The following is a 24,794-nucleotide window of genomic DNA, read 5'->3' on the forward strand; positions in this document are numbered from 1 at the left end:
CTCAGAGGGGCCTGGCACTCATCCATGCTGGAGGTGGGGTTTTGTTATGCCTGGTGCAATGCTTCTCCTTCAGCTGCCTTCTGTGTCCTATTGATGCCCTAAAGAGTCCAGGTTAGAGGTCAGCCCTTCAGGGGTGTCAGGGTCAAACTTTAGCTCATGAATATGGAGAAACACTGGGCTCAGGGGACCATCTGGTCGGCCCTTTTGGAAACCAAACAAATGATCCTGCTGAGAGGGGGCATATTAGTGTAATTACTGTGGACTTCCCAGGCCTTAAACATGCCTCTGGCAGGACTTACTGGTTTTCTTTTTTTTTGCATACTGATGCAGAATGTGGATTAAACCAAAGCGAAACAAGAAAAACCAGACAAGGCTTTCATAAATTAATCACTGAGAAAATGATTTGTGTTCTTCTGGGTCAAAACGAATCTCACTTTTTGTGATTTGTAATTTGCTCTTTCGCCTTTTGTGAACACTTTGTGTAGTTCTGGTGATTTTGCGTTATCTGTTTGAATCAGGCCTACTCTTTCAGGGATTCGATTTTCTAAGGATTGTCTACGGCGGGGAAAGTAAGTATTGAAAGTTTTCATGACCTTTATTTTACCAGGTGAAATGTTGGAGAATTATTTACCAACAAATGTTGGCCTGCAGTGCTGTGCAGTTTATCGGCTGCACGGTTGAGGACAGTGAGAAATGCAGCTCTCTCTTGTGTCTCTCACTGCCACAGGTGACCTGGAGTCCATGAAAGCAGAAATATCTGCCTAAAGATACTGTGACTGCTTGGACACCTGTCACATCCAACTGCACTGCCAGGAAAGCTTGCTGATGGAGGGAGAACAGAGCTTTGGCAGCATCACAGCAAGGTGTTCAAGGGTAATGTTAGCATCAGTTTTCTATTCTTTTGTTCCTCATTGCTAAGTGCTCTTTCCTCTCCAAGAATCAGCTATTCTCTTTTCCAAAATGTATTCCTGTCCAGTGTTTTACATTGTACCAAATCCATTCTGTATATAATTCAAATCTCTGTCTTGGGATAATGACAGTTGTTCTCTATTGATAGTAAAATAATTGCTTGGGGAAAATGCTCAGAGAAGGATTACGCTCTAAAAAATAGCTTTTTGTCTTCTATTCAGTTTAATCCTTCAGAATCACTTATGTACTGTGCTGATTCATCATTTTTTGCTCCCCACAGAGCTTTCTATGACTGTGCAGCAGGGGTGCATTCAAGTGCAGCTTGCAAAAAAACATAAACTACACATAGTTTTATGCACTACGTGGAGTGGGGGAAAAATACATCTGTGACACAGCAATTTAATGGTAACATGGTGATGGAAGTATTATCCTTTTGTTCAGCAGACAGAGGGAAACTTAATGGAAAGGATGAGTGGAGTTAAATACAGGGCGGTCCTAAAAGAAATCTTGTTAGTATCTGAAAAAAACTTGTTTCCAGAGAGAACAACAACCCTAAATGTTCAGTCAGATCTACTATAGTTTAGCAAAATATGGTTTAATACAGTTTTGACTCATGAGGCCACACTGTTCAGATTTTTGTTTTAAAACTATTTAAAAACATCATATCTTTTTCCTTCCAGCTTTCAGTAACTCAAAACACGGTGTTGGTTCATCACAGTTAAACAATAAAGCACTCTATCACAGTTATAATGTGACACTGTAAAAACAAAACAAAAAAAAAAACCCTGATGTATTAATATTTTTCAAAGACCCCTAAGAATTGCTGGTGATACATTTTAAATTGTTTGTAAGAATATTTGCATTTGGGTGATGAAAGGCTGAAAATCAAGAAGCTTTTCCATTCAGAGGCGGGTGAGCCCGCAGCTTGCCTGTCAAGAGGAGTGGCACTAAAGACTCAGAACATGAATAAATCACCACAGTTTGACCCATTTAAATACCAAATGGAGCCATATTCTCCACCAGGGAACTAGAGGGATGCATGAACAAACTGCCTCATTTCCATTGGTTGACAGACTCAAGTACGTCGTCTGGCATGAGTGCAGAGTTTTTGGCTCCGAGTCGAATAGCAGAAATGTGTCCCCAGTTACATCCTGAGGTGGAAGGCAGTGGAGTGTGTGATAATACTTCATAACACTGTAATTCGACTGACTAAGCCATATTATATCTCAGATCATCTCATTTGATGTGATTGAGTGGATATCCTCCATTTGTTGTCTTTGAATTTTTCTCCGTGGCTCGGTATCTATAATTTTCTCCTCCATATTGTATTCATTTTGGAGTTACTCATATCAGCTAATGGAGGTTTCTGTTCATTTATCTCCTTCGTCACCTAACATAACTGTAACGCTAATCTGAGTAGTTGTTGGATCTTAAAACATGGCCGAAATAGTTTTCAACCTGCAGTTGTATAATAAAAGTCATTTAACAGTGCAATAATATTGAATATTTGGTACCAGCTCTATAGACTTTAATAAATGTTAATGTGAATGTGGGTTTGAGACAGATGGAAAAGCAAATTGCTCAATTACACAATAATAATATTATATTTTTTTATGATCTACTGGTTAGATTTAGAGCTGTGGTGTAAATTAAGTTAGCAATAGACTAGTAATGGTTACTGTTTGGGAAAAAGTGTGGGTTAGGCATGAATGCAGTTACTAAAATGAATGAAAGTCAATACAAAAGTCCTCACTTCCCATATAAGTACAAGAATATATGTGTGTGCCTGTGCATGTGTGTGTGCATGTAGTCACACTTTTGAAGAGCAGCATGCATGCAAATGAGCTCTTTTTGTCACAGAGTCAATAATATCACGTCTTTAGAGTCTGAAACTGATTGTAGGAAACAGAAAAAGTTTATTTTTAAAAGTAAACATAAAATTGTAATATTTTATGGGTTTAATTAAGTTTCAAATAGCTGTTTGCTTGTGGATTTCTTCATTCATTCGATCCGTGGCTAAAGTGAAAACAACAATGCTTCAGCCGGGCAGTTGGGACATTCCCTGTGATGTAAGTAGGATTTCAAATAAAATATAGGTTATCATCACTCATTTTGTCTTCCTCTAAAGGAGAGAGCATAGGAAAAAAAAAACAAAACAACAATTTTAATTTCTGTCCAGAGGATTTAGGTCGCACAGCCGTTCACGTTGCTCATAAGAAGATTGTAAATTGAACATTATGGCTTGTTTCCAACTGTCCCACATTGTCCCACAGTGTGTGTCTGTTCTTGTCAGATGAGCTCATTAATATCTTAAATTCATGTCTGCCTAGATGCGATGAGTGACAAGAACAGCAGCATTGGGAGGCAGGGAGGGTGGGATGTGGAAATTGCAGCTGAGGGGAGACGAGGTGGAGGATGGCAGGAGGCCGACACCGATACGAGCGAATTTGCTTCGTCTGTCTGTATCTCGGCAGAAAGCTGACTCAGCCTCAGTCTCGGGGTCGCCAGTGAAAAGGTCGTGTACTTGTATGTCGAACAGCACCTGAACAAGATTGGTGACACCGACTGACCCCCAAAGCTCCCTGCACTGCTGCCAGTGTTGGTGTCAGCTTCAGATACAGCAGATTACGATTACCCAGCGGGTGGTGGAGGCAGAATCTGGTTCCTTATGTGAGCTTTAAAGGCAAATTATTTTATTGCAGCTGAAAACCCCAGAAATACTGCAGATGTACAGCTATGGAAACCCAGAATGATTCATCCTTTTCATCAGAGAGTATACGTCAGAGCATCGGCGGATGCTTGTTTAGAATTAGAGACCATCTGTAAAAAAAAAAAGAAGAAGAAGAAAAAAAAGAGCACATCTGAATACATATACACACATAACAGGGATCCAGAACGGCTTTTGTTCAGTTTTTAAGCTCAAATCAATTGACATTTGAGTTGTTATTGACAAGTGAAATGAGCCAAAGTTTTAACCTTTGTTGATTATTGGTTTATTGGTAATCTTGAATCGTTAAAGGGAGGTATACATATATATATATATATATATATATATATATATATATATATATATATATATATATATATATGTATATTTTTAAATCACTTTCTTTTTCAGATGTGAATAAAACAAATCAATAACATACACTTTGAACATTCCTTGATAAAAACTAAATATTTAATGGATGTCCTAATTTTTTGTATGAGTGGAGACTTGACAGTAAGCTTAGACTGCGCTTGGTTGCTTTTTGCACATTAGAGCCACTCTCTTACAAAGACAGAACAATGTGTCTCCTCCATACATCGAGGACAGAAGCAGGGCCACGCTGTTTGTTTACTTAAAATCTGTTAATTATTCATACATAATGAGGCTCAGAAGGGTTGAGATGCTACTGGACTGTGTCTCTTTGAAGACATGTCTGTATTGATCTAACCTAATGAAGCTTTTTTTTTTTTTTAAAGAAAATCCCAAATGTGTGCCAATTAGTCTGCTGGATCCTGAGTTTGCAATTAGCTCCAAATGCGATGCTGCGTTGCGGACTTTAAAGGGATCACCTGCTGATTGATCCCTGAAAACGACATCAGTGTTGACTCAGAGGACATCTGAATGTGTCTTATAACAGAACAACTGAACATGTGAAGACTGGCCATTCGGCGAAGCGCTTTCATGTACACGTTTCCCCGTTCTTGACATCATCGTCCTCGTCCTCCTTCGAAATCATCTTGATTTATAAGTGCTAATGGCCGCCCTCTCTCCTCTTGCTCTCTCACTCTTCATCTATTAGCATTAAGCCGGCCTGGAAGTGGGGCTAAATTATCCCGTTCACCACAAGACTTGAAACACTCTGCAGGATTTATCCTCTGTCAGAGAGCCTCTGTTGTACTGTGCAACGTTTATGCAGAGAACCCAATCTGACATCTGCAATTAATAATGCATTTTCCATGTGTAATGGAAATGATTAATTATAAAAGCCCCCTTTTATTCTTCCAAACAAACAAGGCAATAATATATAGGGTAACTGTTAGGATAAACCAACAAGAAAAGATGAAATCTGCTTTTTTTTTTCTTGCAAATGTAGACAAAAACATATTGCACAGCCCCCTCCTCGAGTAACCAGCCTGGTAAAGCAGCCCACCAGCCCGGAGCAAACTGGTTCCCAACTGGGTGTGGCAACAGAGGGGGAAAAAATTCCATCACTCTTCATTTTTCCTCCTAAGCAAAATCCATTTCCCCTTTGTAATATGTGTTTGCCCTCCGTGATTCCCCCCCCTGCCCACTTACATAGGCAGCAATTTCTCCTTTGAATGAATGTTTACTTATTTTTGAAAAACAAAAAATGGAGGGAAAGAAAGAAAAACAACTAAAAGAGAGAGAGGGAGAAACAAGATTTACAAAAAGTCAGTTTGAAAAGTTCAATAGTAAAAAAAAATGTTAGGATGTAAGGATGAAGTGCTTTATAGTTTGATTCTGACAAGTTCTCAGCTTTCTGACTAGAAAAAAAGCAGCATTTCTTTGAAAACCTGTGATGTTTTTAAGCTGAAGGACTGAAAGTGGCAGAATATGTAAAAAAAAAATGAAGTGGTTTAAACAAGAAAAGGTGCTGGTTGAAGCGCTTTCATTCATACAGCTGCTTCAGCTCTCTTAACTCTTATCTCTTTTGAAAACATCTGAAAAAGGCACCTGGGATCTAAATAGAGACTCAAGGCCAAAAATGTTTTGGAGTATTAAATTTTTTCTTTTCTGCTGAATGCTCCTATCTTTGCTTCTTGTATCAGTGAAAAGCTGCTGGCCCTCAGTCTCACACAGAGCATGAAGCCAACAAAGAGCAGTTGTCTTTGTTCAGCTGGTGCAGGAGAGAGGGGGGAGCGAGCAGGGAGGCAGAAGGATGGAGGATGGGGGTGATTTTCCTTTTCCAGAATGAACATGTGAAGCTAAAGATATCTTTTTCTTTTTTTTTCCCCCCCCTGCAGTGATCACACGGTTAAAGTCATATTTTCAGTTCTCCCCGTAATGTCGGACAAAGCCGAGCACGTTTTCAACCCAGACGAGAAAGACTCGGATGGATTTTATTGACTGACAGGTGGGAACAAAAAAAAAAACAAAGAATTTAAGAACCTGCGGAAGCGCAACACATTCTTCAATCACTGATGAATATCCTTCATTTTAACTGCTTTACAAGAAGAAAGCAGGTTTGTCTTTAAATATACTAGAACGTCACCTCATCTGTGTCCATTTAAGATCTTAATGAAGCTCAGATGTGGTAACTCTTTGGGTTGATGGATAATTAGTTTTTATACTGTTCAAAGCCAAAAACTCCTTATCTTCAAGCACTGCCAATCTGCAAGCCATCTGAACTGAACAGCTACATCCAGTAACGGCCTATAAAAACATTTGCATTGAACTGCAGTGACCATCATCTCCAAGGAGACAAGTGGAGTAAAGCATCAGCAGTAAGACGCTCGCCTCAGCACTGCAGAAGCACCGACCCGCTCAGTTATGTCCTTTGATCTATGACCTGCCACTAAATTATGTTTATGAATCATAATTGTAGTCATATATCAAACTTAGAGCGTTGTTACATTCACTCATGTTAAGTTTATTAAGAAAGCCTAAAATCTCCCGTAGCAACCCTTTTCCTGCTTGTGCATTGTGCCTCCCATTTGCTCAAAGCTCTGCCTCTGGAGCATCGGGTAAGATGATAAAAAGAATCACTCACAGCTGAGCCAACAGCAGTGCCCTGCTACTGTTAATATGAAAGTGCACGCATCTACAGAAAGAGACTGGTAGATGGCGGCAAGAAACATCTCACTGAAGTTATTGCAGTCAAAGCGGGGAACAGTAGCTCAGAGAGTAGAACATCATAGTTTTGTCTTCAGTCATTTTCTCAGAAGCCAGCGAGGGCTTGATTTGAGCAAACCTCCAAAAGATGTTTGGAAAACAAGGAGCAAGAGCAACAGGTTAGTAACTAGTGAGAAGACGCCCTTTCTCAACAGCTTTGGAGCAAAACCCAGAGAGCAAACTCTTTCCAGTTTTTTCAGCAGTTCCTCTGATGAGCTACAGCTGAGGATAATCAAGCCTGCCAGCTGTACCTGAGCACAAAACGACACGCTCTGCTCCACGCACAGACCAGCAGAAATGACGGGGCCATTTTTTTGAATTGATATGTGGGGCCAGAATTTTTTTTTTTTAAGAGCCCATTCTACTGTAGCTCTAACTGGTCTTCAGTCTTTTGCAGCCTCAAGCAGGTTTTCCTCCAGAATTACAGTGTATTCAGACCCACCCATTATCTCATCAACTTGAACCAGCTTTCCTGTGCTGCTAAAGAAACGCATTCCCACAGCATGATGCTGCCGCAAACTGCGTGTTCAGGGTTAGTTTTTCACCATTTTGAGTTGACTTCTAGCAAACTTCAAGCTGGACTGTTATGGCAACAGATCCAATATCTGTGTCATTCCCTAGACACTGGAAGTGAAGGATGCGTGCGAACCGTGAATTTAACAAAAAACTCTTTATCTGTAAAAAATACAAAATTGACAATAAATCAGTCCTTTTTCTTTCCTTCCCAAAAATGCACAGTCTACACGGTCAAAAACTGTTCTTGCTCCGTGTCTAGGTAATCCAAAGCGTGTCTAAGCAATCCGTAAATGGTTTTTGTTTAAGGCAATATACAGCCCGACAGGAAGTAAGCCTTTCAAAATAAAACTAAATTGCACAATAAAAATGCCTAAACAAATATCAATTGTCCTAACTAAATTTTATAAAATACAAACAAACCATCTTACAAATAACTTAAATATTCCTATTTATGGCTCTAACATGGACTTTCTGTTGGACTTTCCCGTTTTTTTCAACGATCATACCAAACTTCCATTAAATAAGAAGTAAATTATCTCTACCGCTCTTTCAGAGAGACCACGGGGCCCTTGGCTGCTTCTCAGATTAAATGCTGCACACATCCTGTTGGATCAAGACAATCGGGTCTTTGTAGATTTCCAGTTGAGGACAAATATTTAACAGTGAGCCACACTGAGAGGATGTGACGTTGTTTTCTAAGCTGCCACTGCTTTAAAGCTCTTCACAACTTCATCCCTGACCTGTGTGATTATTGTAATATCAGAAGAAAATTGTCAAAATGCAAATGCACATCAATCATCTCACATTGTTATACGCTCTTAAGTCTGAGGAGTAATATTCTTAGCCTTTCAGCAAAAAATAAATTAATTAATTAAAAAAAAAACACTACACCAAAGCCTTCTCCTAAACACTGGATGTAAGCAATTAAATATAAACCTCCCTCCATAAAATTTACTGGAGCGTATTATGCTAAATTTATGATAATGCTGAAAGGTGCTGAGCCAGCCGAGTGCTGAGCTTCTCAGACAGCTTTCATTTGTATCAGAGTGCATCAGATTGTCTGCGTCTAACGCCTGTCTACATTTCATCAGTTCTGCAGATTAGACAGCGTGAACCATGCCAAACACGGACTCGGATTAGTGTGCGGTTGTTGTGGGGAATGTGGCGCCGTGCGCACTCCGTCAACAGTGTTGTCGGCAGCCTGGCAGAAGGTGGTTGCTGGTTACAATGGTGTAATTGCGATGTACAACAAGGTTGCAAATGTGCTGCTGCATGTTTGCCCGCAGTCATCTTGTTCCAGTTGCATCAAGCTGCCAATTTGATCAAGAACATTTAATTAGCATCTCCTGGATTCTACTTTAATCTCAGCGAGTCAAACTCCTTCCATGTCGAGCATGTGCTGCGAATAAACTGTGGGTGAACTCAGACGGAGACTTTCTGCTGAAAGGCGGAGGAGGCGTTCATCAGCTCAGCTGCTGCAGAGAGGAGAGAGTCTCAGTGCGTCTTTATCTACTTTTCACTGTGTGGTGTATTTTCATCCCACCATTCATCTTCTCGCTTCGTACTTTACATTCCATGCCAGTGTGACTGAAAACAAACGCTGCCAAAAAAAAAAAAAAACACAATGCAAAGCTCCTTGTCTCGTCAGCAGAGCCGACGCAGCGCCACAACGCAAAGACTTGCAGAAGGTAAAGCGGAGGGCACACGTTTTTTCGTTCACTTGTTTTTCCCAGATGGCCATGTGGAAGGAGCTGTGTGATCAGAAATCTAATAAACCGGTGCGGATGTGCTGCATCGCCTCTCCCTGAGAGGAAGGGGTTGCCACGGCAACCACACCACAAGAGCTGCAGGTTAATGATGGGAAATTATGATTTTGCCAGCTGGAACACACACACACACACACACAGTGAATGCTGAATCAACTGTATAAGGTCTTTGCTGTAGTCAAATTATAGCAGGCCCACCCTGCAGTTTTACTAAGATGCGATTTATACATATTAAATATTTGCCACAAAACATCCGATGCTGAGAAAATGTCTTTGTCCCCCACTCCAGATTTCTTCTGGTTTTGTCTTTAATTGTGTCACTCTTAAATGTTCAGTGTTTCAGATCATCAGAGTTTGCTTGCTGACAGACGTAAAGCTGGGCAGTGTACCCGTTTTTACAACTGCATCGGTTTCTTTTTTTCATTTTCCACCTCGCCTGTCGGATATCAAGGTTGAATGTGTAAAAATCTAAATACGTTATGCATGGAGTTCAGGAACCAGCTGAAACATTAACAGAGCAGCTGACTTCCTGATTGCTTTGACTGGATCGAGAACTAGATGACACTAATTAGCTGTGTAGGTGTGAACTGATGTTCAAAGTGCTGCATGGTAAATTTAGATATAAATATGCACAGAAGAGATATAACTCTTAATTTCCTGTGCACATTTTATAATAGAAGTTATATGCTGTATTTAAAGGTGTTTTTTTTTTTTTAAGGTAATCATGTATTGACTTAAGAGTAAGATTCCTGTGGAATCAGATAAGTTGCCACTGAGGGAAAGCAGTCCATCTAAATCCAGGTCCTAATGAGTGCGTGTGTCTGTTCTTCGTAGAGTGAGAAATATGCATGAGATCCACTTTGAAGTCCATTCCATCCCATAATAATTACGAATAATTAAATAGCAGGTCATTAAATTTAGATCACGTTTGGCCTCTTGGCGCCAGATGTCTGTTGATCTCCTCCGCAGCGTCCTCTTTCCAGCTTAAAGGAAAACGAAGACAAAAAAAAACAAAACAAAAAAAAAACATGTCAGTGATGTTGACCCGCTGCGCGAACCCAGCCTAAAAGTGAGCAGCTCGGAACCCGGGTCAGCCTGTCAGAGCGCTCAGAAAGTCATTGACTCCTTCATTGCAACGCCACAGGGTGGGACTTTTGTTCCCATGGCAGCGGTGTCACAACAGATGGTGAGGTTCGGACTTAGCAGCGAGTGTCAGGCGGTTTTTAGTCCAGCTGACCTGCGCAGGGTGGGCGTGCAGGGAGGAGGAGAAGGAAGTGGGGCGGGTGGGCATCTGTGCGTTTTTCTGGAAACTGCTGGGGCATCGTTGTGTTTGCAACATCGTGCCTGAAGTGGGACGGATTTTGCTGCATCCACTTTTACAGTTTTTTTTCTCTCTTTTTTTGTTTGGGTTGTGTGTTTTTTTTTGTTGTTTTTTTTTTAAACCACCCCGACTATTTACTCTCCGAACCAGCAACTGCACATTTCGCGCATCCTCCGTACGCCGTGGAGGCTGACTGGTGTCACATACAGTAGCCTGCAGCATTCCTGCGTATTTACAGAGGATACGGCGCTTCACAGGTGAGTGCCATCTGTTCGCTCTGTGCATGTGCTCAAATGTTTTTGTTCGGAACATTTTCTGCGTTTGTGAATTTCCTCTTGCTGTACTGAGGCTTTTCTTTTCCTTTTTTAAAAGATAGACACTTGATTTATGCGTTTGGATAAGTGCACTGATCAGCAAAGATGAAATCAAACAATAAGTCATTGTGTTTTAAAGCGAATGTCTATATTTATTTATTAAAAAAAAAAAACATTTTTAGCATGTATAATTGCGCATAATTTCTCAGCAACATGTGCGTCTGTTTGTTCTTGTAAATTTGAACACAGTTTGCAGTCATGCTGCGCCCTGTAGTGGATTCTTATTTCTCGTTGTGCCGAGATGAAAAGAAGGAAACAAAGAAAAACGTGGAGCAAATCGGTGCGCTACGTTGGGGTGTAAAATGTTGAGCTCGCCATAAAGAAAGAAAGAAAAACAACAAATGATAGATTATGAGAGTGTGAGAATGCGTTTCCTCACAGCTCACGATCATTAGGTCCAGGCAGATAAACCACAGCATCAGTTCCCGGTGCAGAGCTCTGCTGGAACAGCTGTGCAGCAGCTTATCTGTGTGCCTGCCTCTCAGTAAAGAAGTCAGCAGATGTCAAATTCTGAGGCAAAGAGGGAGCAGAAACTTAACATAAATGTTGTTTATTCTGCAGAAGTTTTACAGAAATGTATGTAGACGTTTGTATACTGTGGCTCCCACTTTTCATTATAAAGGACTTCGATTGGTTCTAATTCACCGAGAGGCACCTGTTACTAACATCAATACCATAGCTGTTTATTTTCCCACATAGTCAAGAGTAGGTGTGTCAGACCAGCACATCTAAGAGTTCGACTTTGCATCCTGCCCTTTTTTTTTTTTTTTTTTTTGCCTTGTGTGTAAAAGGGACACAGCTGATGCAGATGTCACCCATGTGGCCCAGACTCACAATAGTTCACAAGGTTCTGCCACCTTCCCCCAGGCTGAGAGCTCACAGTTCTGTGACGTAGCTCCTCCGGGCTTGGGGAGGAGTGTGAGAAAATTCCCAAACAAAGACACAACCTGGTGTGTCTGAGTGAGTTTTGGATCGGAGCCATTGTGCGCAATAGGCCAAACTCTGCAGCACGTTCTCCTGTCTGGGTTCCCACAGCAGAGGAGAGGACAGGCTGCAACAGGCTGACCTCCCCCCCAGCTGAGAGGGTGATTTTGGATGTGGTTGATTTATTTTATTTTATTTTTTTTTTTTTTTTTGTTGTTGTGAGGTTGTCGTCACCGATGTAGAAGTTTGTGTTTCTGTAACGATAAGTGAGACGTTTCTGTTTCTTTGTTTTTTTTGGTTTGTTTGTTTTATTGACTTCTACAAGTTGAGGATTAGCAATATCAAACCTCTTCAGTAAAATCTACCAAAGTCACTCTTGCTACATTTCAGCAGATTCGAAACCATATGGCATATTCTTCTTTTTTCTGTTTGTTAAGAAATATTGTTTATAAAATCTACTTCTACACAAACAATCACACATGCACATATGCCTGTGGTGACATCACAAAAGGCAACAGAGCACGTGCATTTATATTGTTCTTGTTTTTGGGGGGGGGGGGGTTTACCCTTTGTTTGCATGTTTTAACTTAAATTTCCCAATCAACCGTGTTTACTTGTATTTTGACCATGCCTTTTTTTTTTCCCAATGTGAGTTAACAGTTTGATTCTTGATCCTCTCGTGATGTCATCGGCATGAACGCACTCAAAGCAGCAGAAGTTGCACAGATTTCTTCAGTGTGCTTTTAAAAACAAAACTTGGTATGTTGGTATCTCCCGCTGTGCAAATCCATACTTCTGGGTTGTGTTAGTTTTGCCACTGTAAATTTTCCTTTATAAAATTGCTCCAGAGAAATAGAGCTGAAAAGCATTGCAGGAATTTCAGTTGACATCACACCATCGATAGGTGCAATATCATAACCCGTTTTGAATGTGACATTTTAATATAAGTGACATGCATGCAAGTTCTGCTTGTTTTAATATCTTTGGCTTCTTGGATAGACTTTAAATGCCATCATTGCCCACACGTGATGTATATTTTATAGTAGCTCAGACGATGACACTCACACAAAGTGGTGAGGACAAGAATGTGATTTAAAAAAAAAAAAAAAGACAACCAGGGATTATTAAAATGTGGCTTAAACATAGCGGAAATCCTCAGTCCAGTATGCAACAATATCATTGCACTTACATGGTTTCCTGATTTTGTGCAATTCTTCTGCATTGCATTGTTTTATCTTAGGCACGACTAATGCACATTTTTGATGAAGTTTTAAAGATGGATGATCAGTTATGAGCTGATGTCAAGGCTAGTACTGATCCTGTTAAGTCAATCAAGCTAATTTTACATATAGTTTGTCACATTTTCTGTTTATTCATTTAATTACTCTATATAGTTATTTAACCCATTTAATCCCACATTTTTCCCAAACATGTAAATATGAAAATCCGATGTCATTGATAGCCCTTTGAACTAATCAGGGAAATAATTTTAAAAATTGTGGAAAAGTATGTAAAAAAGTGTGTTTTATGTTCGGTCACAATTGTGACCGGTGGGATAATATGGTGTTCTAATACTAAGATGAGCTAAAAGTGCTTTTTCCAAATAGACATGATCATAATATGTGAATATTGTTTCTTTATTTGAATATACCTTGCCACTGTATTACTTTAGTGCAACATTTGCTCCGTAAAGTACAAATTTGACTATCAATATATTCTAAACCAAGGTAAATTTGAATACTTGAGTGTTTATTAATAATTATATTGAACTTCAGTCAGTTGTAGTGTCATGTTATCACATTAACATAGGTCATAAAGATAACATCTATAGTAGAGGCCTTCATTTATATTATTTAAAAGCATGAACATCTGTCAGTCACACTATCATACAGTAATAGACTTAATCTAGGGGTCTCCCACTCCAGGGATTGAGGGCCGGGGTCATGCATCTTTTCCATCCGTCTCTGCTGCAACACACCTGAATCAGGTGATTAGCAGAACTCTGGATGACTGGACTGCATACTGAGGAGGTGATCCATATAATTCAGGTGTGTTGGACCAGGGACACACCTGAAAGTTACAGGATACCGGACCCCAAGGCCTGGAATCAAAGGAGAGTTGTATGGCTCCTTCTCACCATTTGGTGACTTTAATATTCTTCAATTTTGGGTTAGTTCACATTCACCCATTCACACACACATTCACACACTGATAGCAGTTGGCTACTATATTGTAGCTACAGCTTCCCTGGTACAGTTTGACAGAAGTAAGGCAGTCATACACTGGCACCACCGGCTCCTCTGACTGCCACCGGCTGGCATGGCGGTTGAATCGTCGTCTTGATCAAGGTCACAATGACGGATAGACAAAATGGGGGTTCCAGCAGGCAGCCCACCAGGTCCAAGATAAACTCCAACCTCCTAGGCTAAACATACATTACTAGCCTCTTCTTTGGGAGGTTAGTGGCAGTCTTCCTCTCGCCAAGGTGCAACCAAGATATAAACAGCTCTAGTCATGTGATAATTTACTCTAAACATGTGATACTGCATAAGTATTATCCAAACACTCTAAACTTTCAATATTTGCTGAACATTACCTGAAAATTTAATCAGTAAGCTTTTTGGAGTCCTTAAAAGTTACATAAATTTCTTAGTCACTATCGTGACTGGTGGGGTTAATAAACATAGATTTCAAAATCTTCTTTTTTCACCAAATTCCCCCTTCAAAATTAATTATTTGCATTATGTATAGCGGCAACGAATAATGCGCAATTATAGGTAATTTTTTGAAAATACGGTCATGTGGCCCAAATGTGTTGATTTGAAACTGAAATACAACTTATGTGTAAGTCTGAAAAAAGTCACTGCTGTACACCTCTTGTTAAGTGATCAAAGCAAATTTATTCGTTTTTTTTTCTGCGAGAGTACTTTTCAAAAACGTTTTATTTTGTGAAACCCAGAAATGGAAATCCATATTTTAATACCCGTGTTTTTTTTTGTTTTTTTGTTACTGTGCTTTTGTTAATGACAACAAAAACACATCACTTGATAGTTTCTTTATTGGTAAGCTTTACATCTGAAGTAAAATGCTTGGTAAAAGCAGGAAAGTCATGAGAAAGCAAGAAGCGTTATTGCTCTTGGACGATCTACTGTACACTGGCTGATTACCTCCATGCATACTAACTCTGCCCCTGCGACAGACTGGCGACCTGTCCAGGGTGAACCCCGCCTCTCGCCCGGAACGTTAGCTGGAGATGGGCACCAGCACCTCTCCCGACCCCACTGAGGGACAAGGGTGTAAAGAAAATGGATGGATGGATGCATACTAACTCTGCCTGGTTCCTCCAGAGACTGGAAACTGGCACTCTAGCATGATTGATCAGTGCAACTCTGACAACATATTGAGTATTCGCAGACGTTGTGACTGAAAAGGGACCTTTAAAGTGGATGGAGAGGATGAGGGCAAGAAAGTGAAGAGAAAAAAAAGATTAAAGCCAGAGAAGGAAAAATTGTGTCAAGATCCATCTTGGATCCGCGGGGAAATAAGGCGACCATATGGATTTGCAGTAAATAGAAAATCCTGAGACAATTTGCTACCCTGCAACTTTTAAACCTCAGCGGAGTCTTGACAGGCTTTGTTCAAGTTTGCGGGATAATTTGTTCCCTTTCACTACAAATACAGCTAGAGGACTTTCTTTGTCGTTCTTCCTTCAGTTAATCACTTTCGTTCTCGCGACCTTCCGGCTGAAATAGAGCTCTCCATCCTTCTCCTTCTTTTTTTTTTTTCTGACAGAGTGGACACACGTCCGTCTCCTCCTCCTCGGCTTTGTGCCTCCGCTATCAGCAGCTGCAGCAAAGCCGTCTGTGATGTGAAGTGAGACGCCTGCATACTAATGGAGCAGAAGCAGGCTACTGCCCGGGCAGGGCGGGAAGGAACATCATGGAATGTCTTGTTTTACTTCTTCGCCGTAATTTATTGTCATGTAACTGCAGCTGAAAAATATGGCGCCTTCTGAAAGATCCTGCGACATTTACTGGTTTGGGTTTCGATGTGTTTTGCTTCAGTTCTGCTGCAAGTCACCTTCTTGCAGAAGTGATGGCACCATATGAGCTCCTCGTGTCAGCTTCTTATTTGGTTACCAAACATTAAAGCCCGTGGCATAGCTGTTACCATGACAATGTCATGCCTGGGAGCTGCTGATTCACTTTCACTTAGCACCCAGTATGACAACAAACCCCAGAAACAGATGGGAGAAAGCTTGCTCCTCCTGTGAGGAATATTAAGTGCCATCATCCCAGGGCTCCCCTGCCTGTGTTGGTGTAGTTTGATTGTTGCTGTGTTGTGTCTGGGCTCCGCACAGAAGGTTTTTCTACTCTGACCCTACAGTCTGAACAGACGTGCTTCTGGATCGGACAGCAGGTCCAGAGCTTCTCCAGTCTCTCTGATTGCTCCTGCTCTCTGAGTCGCCCCGTTGCCTGATAACTGTGTTATGTATGTAGCATGTTATGAAGCAGACAGGCCTCATTAGCGTCTCCCGCAATCGCATTCTGCTGTCCTTGTTATGAACCTCGTTGCATCAGCATGGCAGCAGGCTTGAACTGAGCACAAATATTACCTGCAAAGAACCGCGGAAGATTATTCACACACTTTGGACTTAATTTGTCATATTGCAAAGACAAACTGATTTTTTTTTTTTTTTTAAGCTTGAAGGAAAGTATCGCGTTTTTTTTTTTGTTTTTTTTTTTTTTACATTTTTACAAATATAAATGTGAAAGTTATGGAGCTCATTTGTAGTTCGCTACTCTACTCTGAGGCCCCTAAATAAAACTGAGTGCAATTAATAAAAGTTATTATTTATCTAATTAGTGAACAGGTGGCTCTCAGTGTTTTACTTGAGAACATTTGTGATCAACCGGCATCACAAAGACAAAGAGACATGTCAAACAGATCAGATAAAATGTTGTGGAGAAGTTTTAAGGTAAAGCCATACAATCTTGTCTAAATAAACGCAGCACATCTCCAAACCTACCAAAACCTGAACTGACAGGCTGGAGAAAGTTAGCATAAATGGTAAACAAACTGAACTGCTTTTCTTGTAATAACAACCACTTAAGTCGTTACTTTGACTTTATCAGAGTAATTCAGCCATTCACAGTCACAACACACGTTTATGCACTAATACAAAGATCAGTTTGCAACATGGGGTACAGTGTCCTGCCCAGGGCTACACAAAGATGGGGGGAAGTGGAAACCGGAATTTATTCCCCCAACTTTTGGATTTCCATACAACCATTCGACCTACTGAGAACCAGCCAAGCATCCAGTGGGGGTGATGATGGAGGAATCTGACAACAGGACCTTTAGTTGTGCACTCCACAAATCTGACTTTTTATGAAACAGCAAGTAAGAACAAACTCTTAAAAAGTTTGCGTTTTCACAAAAAACAAACATGTAAGAGAAGGTTTATCTGTTCACATGAGACTAAAGGCCAAAACACTCAGCATGAAAGCTAAAACTGCTCCTAACACTGAAGACACCATCACAATGGGAGGGTGGTTTTTTTTCAGAAGTATAAGAAAATCTGATCAAATTTGACGTAAAATGGATGGAGCTCAGTGACGTGATTTAGATCGATGCATGTTCATTGGTTAGAATGGCCCAGTCAAAGTCTAGACCTAAACCTAAATCAGAATCTGTGGCCAGAATTGAAAATTGATTACCACAGACAATTTCCATTCAGATAGACTAAACATTAACTATATTTTTAAGAATAGAAAAATGTAGACCTGCTCATGAATACTTGAAACTGTTTTTGCAGAACTGAACTTTTGACTCCGAACGTTTGAACACAAATGCACATAAAATATTTTCAGATTCTTATGGCATCAGTAGAAGTTTGTGACAGAATAGAAAAATGCATTAATACTTCTGCTTGACATTGTGTAGAAGTAGCTGTAGACAGATACATGCAAACTCTACCATGGATAATGTATTTGTAGAGTTAAACTTCTTGTGGATTTGGTGAGAAAAGGAGATAAATCTTCTGCTGAGCTTCCTGCTCGCACTGTCAACTGGATAATACCGACAGGAACTGTTGGAGGATTTTTTTTTTTTAAAGGATTCTGTGTGCAGTTGCATGCCAAAGTGACTCAGAGAAGGCAGCGTACTTCTTGAGAAGTGTAGATAACCGTGTCGTGTTGATGCCAACATAATGTGCACGAGATGAAAGATGATGCAGATTTCCCTGATTCCTGTGCTGGAACATATCTGGTGTGACTCCAGTACTATTCCTCCTAGTAACCTTCCTTCGAGTTTATAAATGTACCGTCCATGTTCACTGAATTTGTAAAGATGTAGGGAGTCTTTTGTGATTTTGTAAGCCAAAGGTAATGTAGAGGCAGGGAGCCACTCTCAGCGGAGCTGTCTGTGGTGTCTAAGTGTGCACAGGAGGGCATCTGAGAGAGAATTTGTGCACTGCAGTTATTATCAAACAGCCCCTCAGTGAAAACAACCATATGTGCTAAGCAAACCTTCCTGCAGTCAATAAGGTCAAAACATAGCACAGCGAGGGATCCCTGGGAGCAGATGCAGACCCCCACAGTTACACCAGCCTGCCAAAAGAACCTGCTGCCAGGTGTCTGAGTTTTATTGCTTCCGATTGAAAGCGGGGATTAATCCGCCTGCCTCTCCGGATTTAATATCTGAGCAGCGCAACAAATGCAGGAAGAGAGGACGAGATAAAGTCATCTGAACGGGGAAAAATTGCGTATGAAAGCGCTATTTTTATGGGTAATTAAGATAAATAAAACATGGCTGGATCATCTGGAAAACTGGATGATGGGTAATTAAAACAGAGGTGGGTGGTACGTCGGAAGAAATAATTCTTAATCAAAAACCCGACAGAGAAAGAAAGAGGAGCCGAAGGTCTCCGTTGGTGCCTTTAAGTCCTACTGAGGGAATTAGCTCAGTTTGTTTGTGACCGGGTCTCTGCAGAGTCCAGCCGCCGACAGCAGGCATCAGTCTCACTCAGAAAAACGGCAGCACAGCTAAAATAAGATCCAAACATTTGTGCTGGTTGTTTTACCATGGCAACATTTTTCTGTAGAGAAAGTGTTGTTCCTTTGTGTAACTCTCGGGCTGCTTTTGGACATCTGTTCATTCAAATGTGCAGGAGAACCGTTTGTGAAGAGCAGCCAATAAATCACTCCAGAGCACATGGATCCTCTTCAGAATATCAGTGAGAGCTTTTGACGGGAAGCTATAATCGACATTCTCCTGATAGTTGATTTCTCTTTGCAGTTATGTATTTTTCATAAATGATGGAGAAGCATAGTCATTGAAGCATTCGTATGATTTAATCTAATTGTATTTTTATTTTCTTGAAACTTTGTATTTCACAGTGTTTATATGCGTTTTTGCTTCTAAATCCGCCTTCAGGCGTGTTAAAATATGACTCTTGTTTCAAGCAAAATAATCCGCTGCTGCTGGATAATAGTCATTCAGGTGGCATAATTAAATTTCTCTATGGTAGACTATGATTAGATCATGGGAAATTACTTTAAAGCACCAGCTGTCAAAGCAGTAATGAAACATCGAATGGCTGGTAGAAACTGACAGATGGCCAGTAGGTAGGGGGTAAGAGATAGTAACTGGGCGTAATGACGAGCATCTGAGTTAACTGAAGACAATCATGTCTTCAGTCATGATCGCAGGACTTCAGGTGTTTTCTGGGCTTTTAAGAACCAACACCCTCAGTAATGTGGCCCAGCCAGATCAAGCCATAACTTTGGTGTCAGATTGCTCAGCAGCGATTTTGACTTACCATTGTGTAACATAAAAAATAAAAAAAAAGAAAGCTGCTAACTGAGGTTTAGGACGTGTGCTGCACCCAGACCCTCCTTGTTGTCATGTTGGTAATGGACGTTAGCAACTTGTTTCTTGACAAATGGAGATATCAGAATCTCGTTGACCTCTCCATAACTGACTGCTTTTCCGACAGAAAGAGATGATGACTTGCTGTGCTCAGTCCTGTTTCTCCGTAGAGCAGCAGTCACCAAATTATTTTTAGTCTTCTTCACCCACTCGCTCCATCCCAAGGTGCTACGAGCTGAGCCAACCGTCTGTTACTCCACAACATTTTGTGGAAAATTTTTGTTACTCTTGAAAGTTTTCTGTATTTTCGGGAGATCTCTGGGGGAGATCTATTACATTTTGGAGGGGTGGTGTATCGTGAAGACACGCAAACATAACCCTACATCGTGCCTTACCAAAGTATTCACACCCCCTTTTTGTCACATTACAACCAAAAACTTCACTGTATTCTTAGGGATTTTATGTGATATTCTAACACAGAGCAGCTGATGCTTGTCAAGTCGGAGGAAAAGGGAATCTTAAAAGTATACACCTCAAAGGAAGGTTTTTGGATAGTTACAGTTGCACATTTATTGGGGGGGTTGCATCTGTTCTAACCACGCACACCTACAGTGGAACCTTTGAACATTTTTCTTTTGGAAAAGGTCAGTTTCAGTCAGCCTGGATGCAGAAGATCTAAAAGCATCAAGACTCAAGTCTTGCAACAGAGTTTTACTTCCTCATCTCCTGCTGAAGAAAATCATCTCCATAGCACAGGGGTGCCACAACACAGCTGCATCAAGTTGCTGAATTCCCTCATCAGTATGTCATTCAGCTCTGCAAAGGCCTCCTGACGTGCCTTTATTTGATTCAGGAGAGTTAGAGAAGGGGCACATTTAAAGCTGCAGTACAGCAGCTCTCAAACACTGGACCTGAGTAACACCGTGGGTACAGCCGCCATAGCGTGACAGTCAGGTCGGGATTATAGTTTCGTCAAAGAGAGATTTTTAAAGGTTGTGATGCTGTTTTATGCAGCATTAGAAAGTTCTCTGCAACTCCTTGACCTTCTGATACCCCTGCAGAACACCTAGATTTATACTAATATAAAATTACACATGCACTGATAAAATTTACAATTTAGATTAAATCCTAAGGCCATTCATTGCACTGGACTGGATTTTTTACTTGGAGGCGTCAGACTAAAGGGGTTTGAATATAAATGCCTAAAACCTTTTCATATGTGCTTATTTTTAAGATCTTTTTTCTTTTTCTTCCACTTTATTATGCAATGGTAGCTTTGTGTCGGTCATAAGATTTTGGTTGCAGCATGACAAAATGTGAGAAACTTTAAGAGGTATTTATACTTTTGCAACATAGTAAATGAAGAATTAATTGTGGAAATAAGATCCACAGATATGTATGTTTTATGTCCTTTAAGCAAACATTTCTTCAGCCGAAGGTACCCTATCCTACCCCTTGACAGATCTAGGTAGTGTAGTACTGACAAATGAACACAGAAATGTAGGATTAGAAAAACATCTCTGAGGAATAATGGCTGCAATGTTGCATCATTTTCACTTCTCCTTATTTTAGAACCTGAACAAGCACCCAAAGGGCAATAGGTGATGTCATAAACTGGTAAAGAGATATTTATTTCACAAATCTCTGCCTTTCTCCTAATCAACCACAACCACATCTATGTGGCTGTGGTTGATTAAAAGTCCCCAAACCCCCTGCTTTTTAAGCTTGTTGCATAATGGGGTCACAGCCAGGGCTGCAGGCTGTGTTCCCCGCACGCACACACACACACACACACACACACACACACACAGGCACGCACGCATGCACGCACGCACGCACACACACACACATACACACACACACACTTGTTTAAGCAGATCACTGATACAAAGCTGGTATGAATACAATCAAATCAAACTAGAGAGAGAGAGAGAGAGAGGAAAAAAAAACTTGTTCTGAATCCCCAAGAAGGCAAACTCATCAAGGAAGCTAAAATTAAACAGATTATCTTGGATACTGTCAAACACAACCAATGCTAGATATGCACTGCCTCATTACGTTAGGTAAATAGAAGATGGTAAAACCAAAGCTGTGGTAAGACATAATGAATATTCAACTCATGCTTTCTTAGATTTTTACTTTATATAATCTGTTTTATTGCTGTCACTTTATTTTTGCTTTCTTCTCTTTTTTAGGGTTAGGAGTGACCTTTCTTTACCAAATCGTCCATCTGGCTCAGGAATCATCATTCTGAACCTACAGCAACTATAACAGCAGCAAAGTACACTGATGTTTGTGAGGCGTTCCTTCATACCCTTCTTGCAAACACTGCTTCTCTACTAAGCCGTCTTAGAGAGAGTAGCCAACATGGCAGTCGGCTCTCAGCTTTGGCCACCTCCGGTCTTGCTGTGCATGGGATTTCTTCTTGCTTGTCTGTCACCAGTGCGCAGCAAAGAATGCCCACGTTTGTGTGTGTGCGAGATCCGCCCCTGGTTTACCCCCCAGTCAACATACAAGGAGGCAACGACAGTGGACTGCAATGACTTGAGACTGACGCACATCCCCACAAACCTGTCAGCAGACACGCAGGTGTTACTGCTGCAAAGCAACGTCATCTCTCGCACCAGTGGAGAGCTGCAGGTCCTGGTGAACCTGACGGAGCTGGATCTGTCCCAGAACAACTTTACCAATGTTGAAGCTGTGGGTCTGAGAAACATGAATCATCTGACCACTCTGCATCTGGAGGAGAACCAGATCAAAGAGTTGCCAGATCACTGCTTGGGAAACCTCTCCAGCCTCCAGGAACTCTACATTAACCACAACCAGATAAGCTCCATCTCCCCCTATGCATTTTCAGGTCTACGCAGTCTGTTGCGGCTCCACCTCAACTCAAACAGGCTCCACGTGATAGACAACCGCTGGTTTGAGGAAACTCCTAACCTTGAGATCCTCATGATTGGGGAAAACCCAGTTATTGGCCTTCTGGATATGAACTTTACGCCACTGGGAAGGCTGAGAAGTCTGGTTCTGGCTGGGATGGACCTCACTGATGTTCCACCAAATGCATTTGTGGGCTTGGACAATTTGGAGAGCATATCATTCTATGACAACAAACTGGTCAGAATCCCCCAATTGGCCCTGCAAAAAGTTCCCAACTTGAAATTCCTGGATTTGAACAAAAATCCGGTTAAAAAAATTCAGGAAGGAGACTTCAGAAACATGCTAAACCTTAAGGAGCTGGGCATCAACAACATGATGGAGTTAGTGTCCATTGATCGCTACGCTTTGGACAACCTGCCAGAACTGACGAAACTAGAGGCTACCAACAACCCAAAGCTTTCTTATATCCACAGATTAGCATTTAGAGACATGCCCTCTTTGGAGAGTCTGATGCTCAACAATAATGCCCTGACTGCCCTTTATCAGCACATTGTGGAGGTGCTGCCAAACCTGCGGGAGGTCAGCATTCACAGCAATCCACTGCGCTGCGACTGTGTGATTCAGTGGATGAGTTCGAACAGGTCCACAGTGCGGTTCATGGAGCCTCTGGCCATGCTCTGCACAACCCCAACAGAACTCAGAGGCCAACAAGTCCGAGAGTTAAGGCTGCTGGACTCCACAGAGCAGTGCCTTCCCCTCATTTCCCATGACACTTTCCCCAGCCACCTGAACCTCGAGCTAGGAATGAGTGTCAGCTTAGACTGTCGGGCTATGGCTGAACCAGAACCTGAAATTTACTGGGTGACCCCTCTTGGTGCCAAAATCACAACCGACACCGTGTCAGAGCGGTACCACCTAAGCAGCGAGGGGACTCTCCGGCTGTCTCACGTGCAGGTGGAAGACTCCGGCCGGTACACCTGCGTGGCACAGAACCCAGAAGGTGCCGACACGTGGGTCTCCACAATCCGCGTAAACGGGACCCTGCTCGACAGCACTCAGGTGATGAAGATCTACGTCAAGCAGACGGAGTCCCATTCAATTCTGGTCTCCTGGAAAGTCAACTCAAACGTCCTGTCCTCCAACCTGAAATGGGCCTCTGCCACCATGAAAATTGACAACCCCCACATCACGTACACAGCCCGCGTGCCCGTAGACGTCCACGAGTACAATCTCACACACCTTCAGCCTGCCACGGAGTATGAGGTATGCCTCACGGTTTCCAACATCCACTTGCAGACACACAAGTCCTGCGTCAATGTCACAACACAGGGCACCACCTTTGCACTGGACCTGTCGGACCAGCACCCGAGCATGGCTGTGCTGGCGGTCATGTCGACGGCCCTGGCCTTCCTCAGCCTTGCCACTGTGGGTGTCTACGTGGCCCGCAGGTGGAAGAGGAAAAACTACCACCACTCGCTGAAGAAGTACATGCTGAAGACCTCTTCCATCCCTCTTAACGAGCTCTACCCTCCACTCATTAACCTGTGGGAGGCTGATGGAGAGAAGGACAAAGACAGCACAGAGGGGAAACCGTCCCCTGTCGACACCACACGCAGTTATTATATGTGGTGAGGGTATTCTTAATGAGGCTCAGCGCCTCTCTAGCAGCACAATAAGACACTCTTTTGCCATTTTGGTGCAAAAGTAAAATAAGGTTGCAAGTGTTTTTTGTATTTTTGGCTTTGCTATTAAGAGGCAGAGTGATCGAGTGAAGGATTTATATTAGTATAGCGTATCGCCTTTGTTTGAATCTATATCACTTTGTTCTTTACTCTCCAAGACGGCAGCTGTATTTAGCCTCCAGGTTGTCTTAGTTGCTCTGCTCTGTTTCCGTGGTGCATTTTGGACTCACATTGTTTTTGAGTTGATCATACAGCAGCAGGGGGTTGAGCTATTTGTAGGAATAAGTTGTTATTTTCTTGTTTTGTAAAACGGTTAATCTGTTGTGCACTGATAGATAAAGAGGTTTGTGAGAACTTCAATTAAAAGCTGACTGCAGGGTTTAGACTCGGTAAACTGTCTAATTGATGTTAGCGGTTGTGCAGTAATGTTGTATCAACTATGAATTTGAACCTTTTGATTTTCCCTGTGACAAAGTAGGACTTTAGTTTGCTAAAAGTGTAACACTAATAATTCTAGAAATAAATGTTTCTTTTGGAATTTTCTCAATAAGGTGCACTAGAATTAATTTTTTTTTACATTATTCTCCATTTACTTATGCTTTAGGCTAGAGTTTTTGTTTACTAATTGCTTAGTTTATCATCCCCACATGTAATATGTAATCTTACTGATAAATAAAGATTTTGGTCTTTTGCAGACGTTTGGGAGTTCTT

At 41.4% G+C, this 24,794-nt stretch overlaps 1 protein-coding gene and 1 long non-coding RNA gene across 2 annotated transcripts; both read left to right on the forward strand.

Moving 5' to 3' along the window:
• Window positions 1-517: 517 nt before the first annotated feature.
• Window positions 518-1,283, forward strand: LOC106950597 (uncharacterized). Its single transcript, XR_001425645.1, has 2 exons — window positions 518-569; window positions 728-1,283. It is a non-coding gene; the product is annotated as an uncharacterized LOC106950597 (long non-coding RNA).
• A 9,035-nt stretch (window positions 1,284-10,318) lies between these two features.
• LOC106950617 (leucine-rich repeat neuronal protein 1-like) lies at window positions 10,319-24,779 on the forward strand. Its single transcript, XM_015037603.1, has 2 exons — window positions 10,319-10,608; window positions 21,717-24,779. Exon 2 carries the CDS (start codon window positions 21,889-21,891, stop codon window positions 24,031-24,033), a length of 2,145 nt encoding a protein of 714 aa, XP_014893089.1. The 5' UTR covers window positions 10,319-10,608; window positions 21,717-21,888; the 3' UTR covers window positions 24,034-24,779.
• Window positions 24,780-24,794: the final 15 nt, after the last annotated feature.

Source organism: Poecilia latipinna, unplaced genomic scaffold (genome assembly GCF_001443285.1).
Source record: "Poecilia latipinna isolate Pla-1442-1.1 unplaced genomic scaffold, P_latipinna-1.0 Scaffold411, whole genome shotgun sequence".
NCBI classification, from domain to species: Eukaryota; Metazoa; Chordata; class Actinopteri; order Cyprinodontiformes; family Poeciliidae; genus Poecilia; species Poecilia latipinna.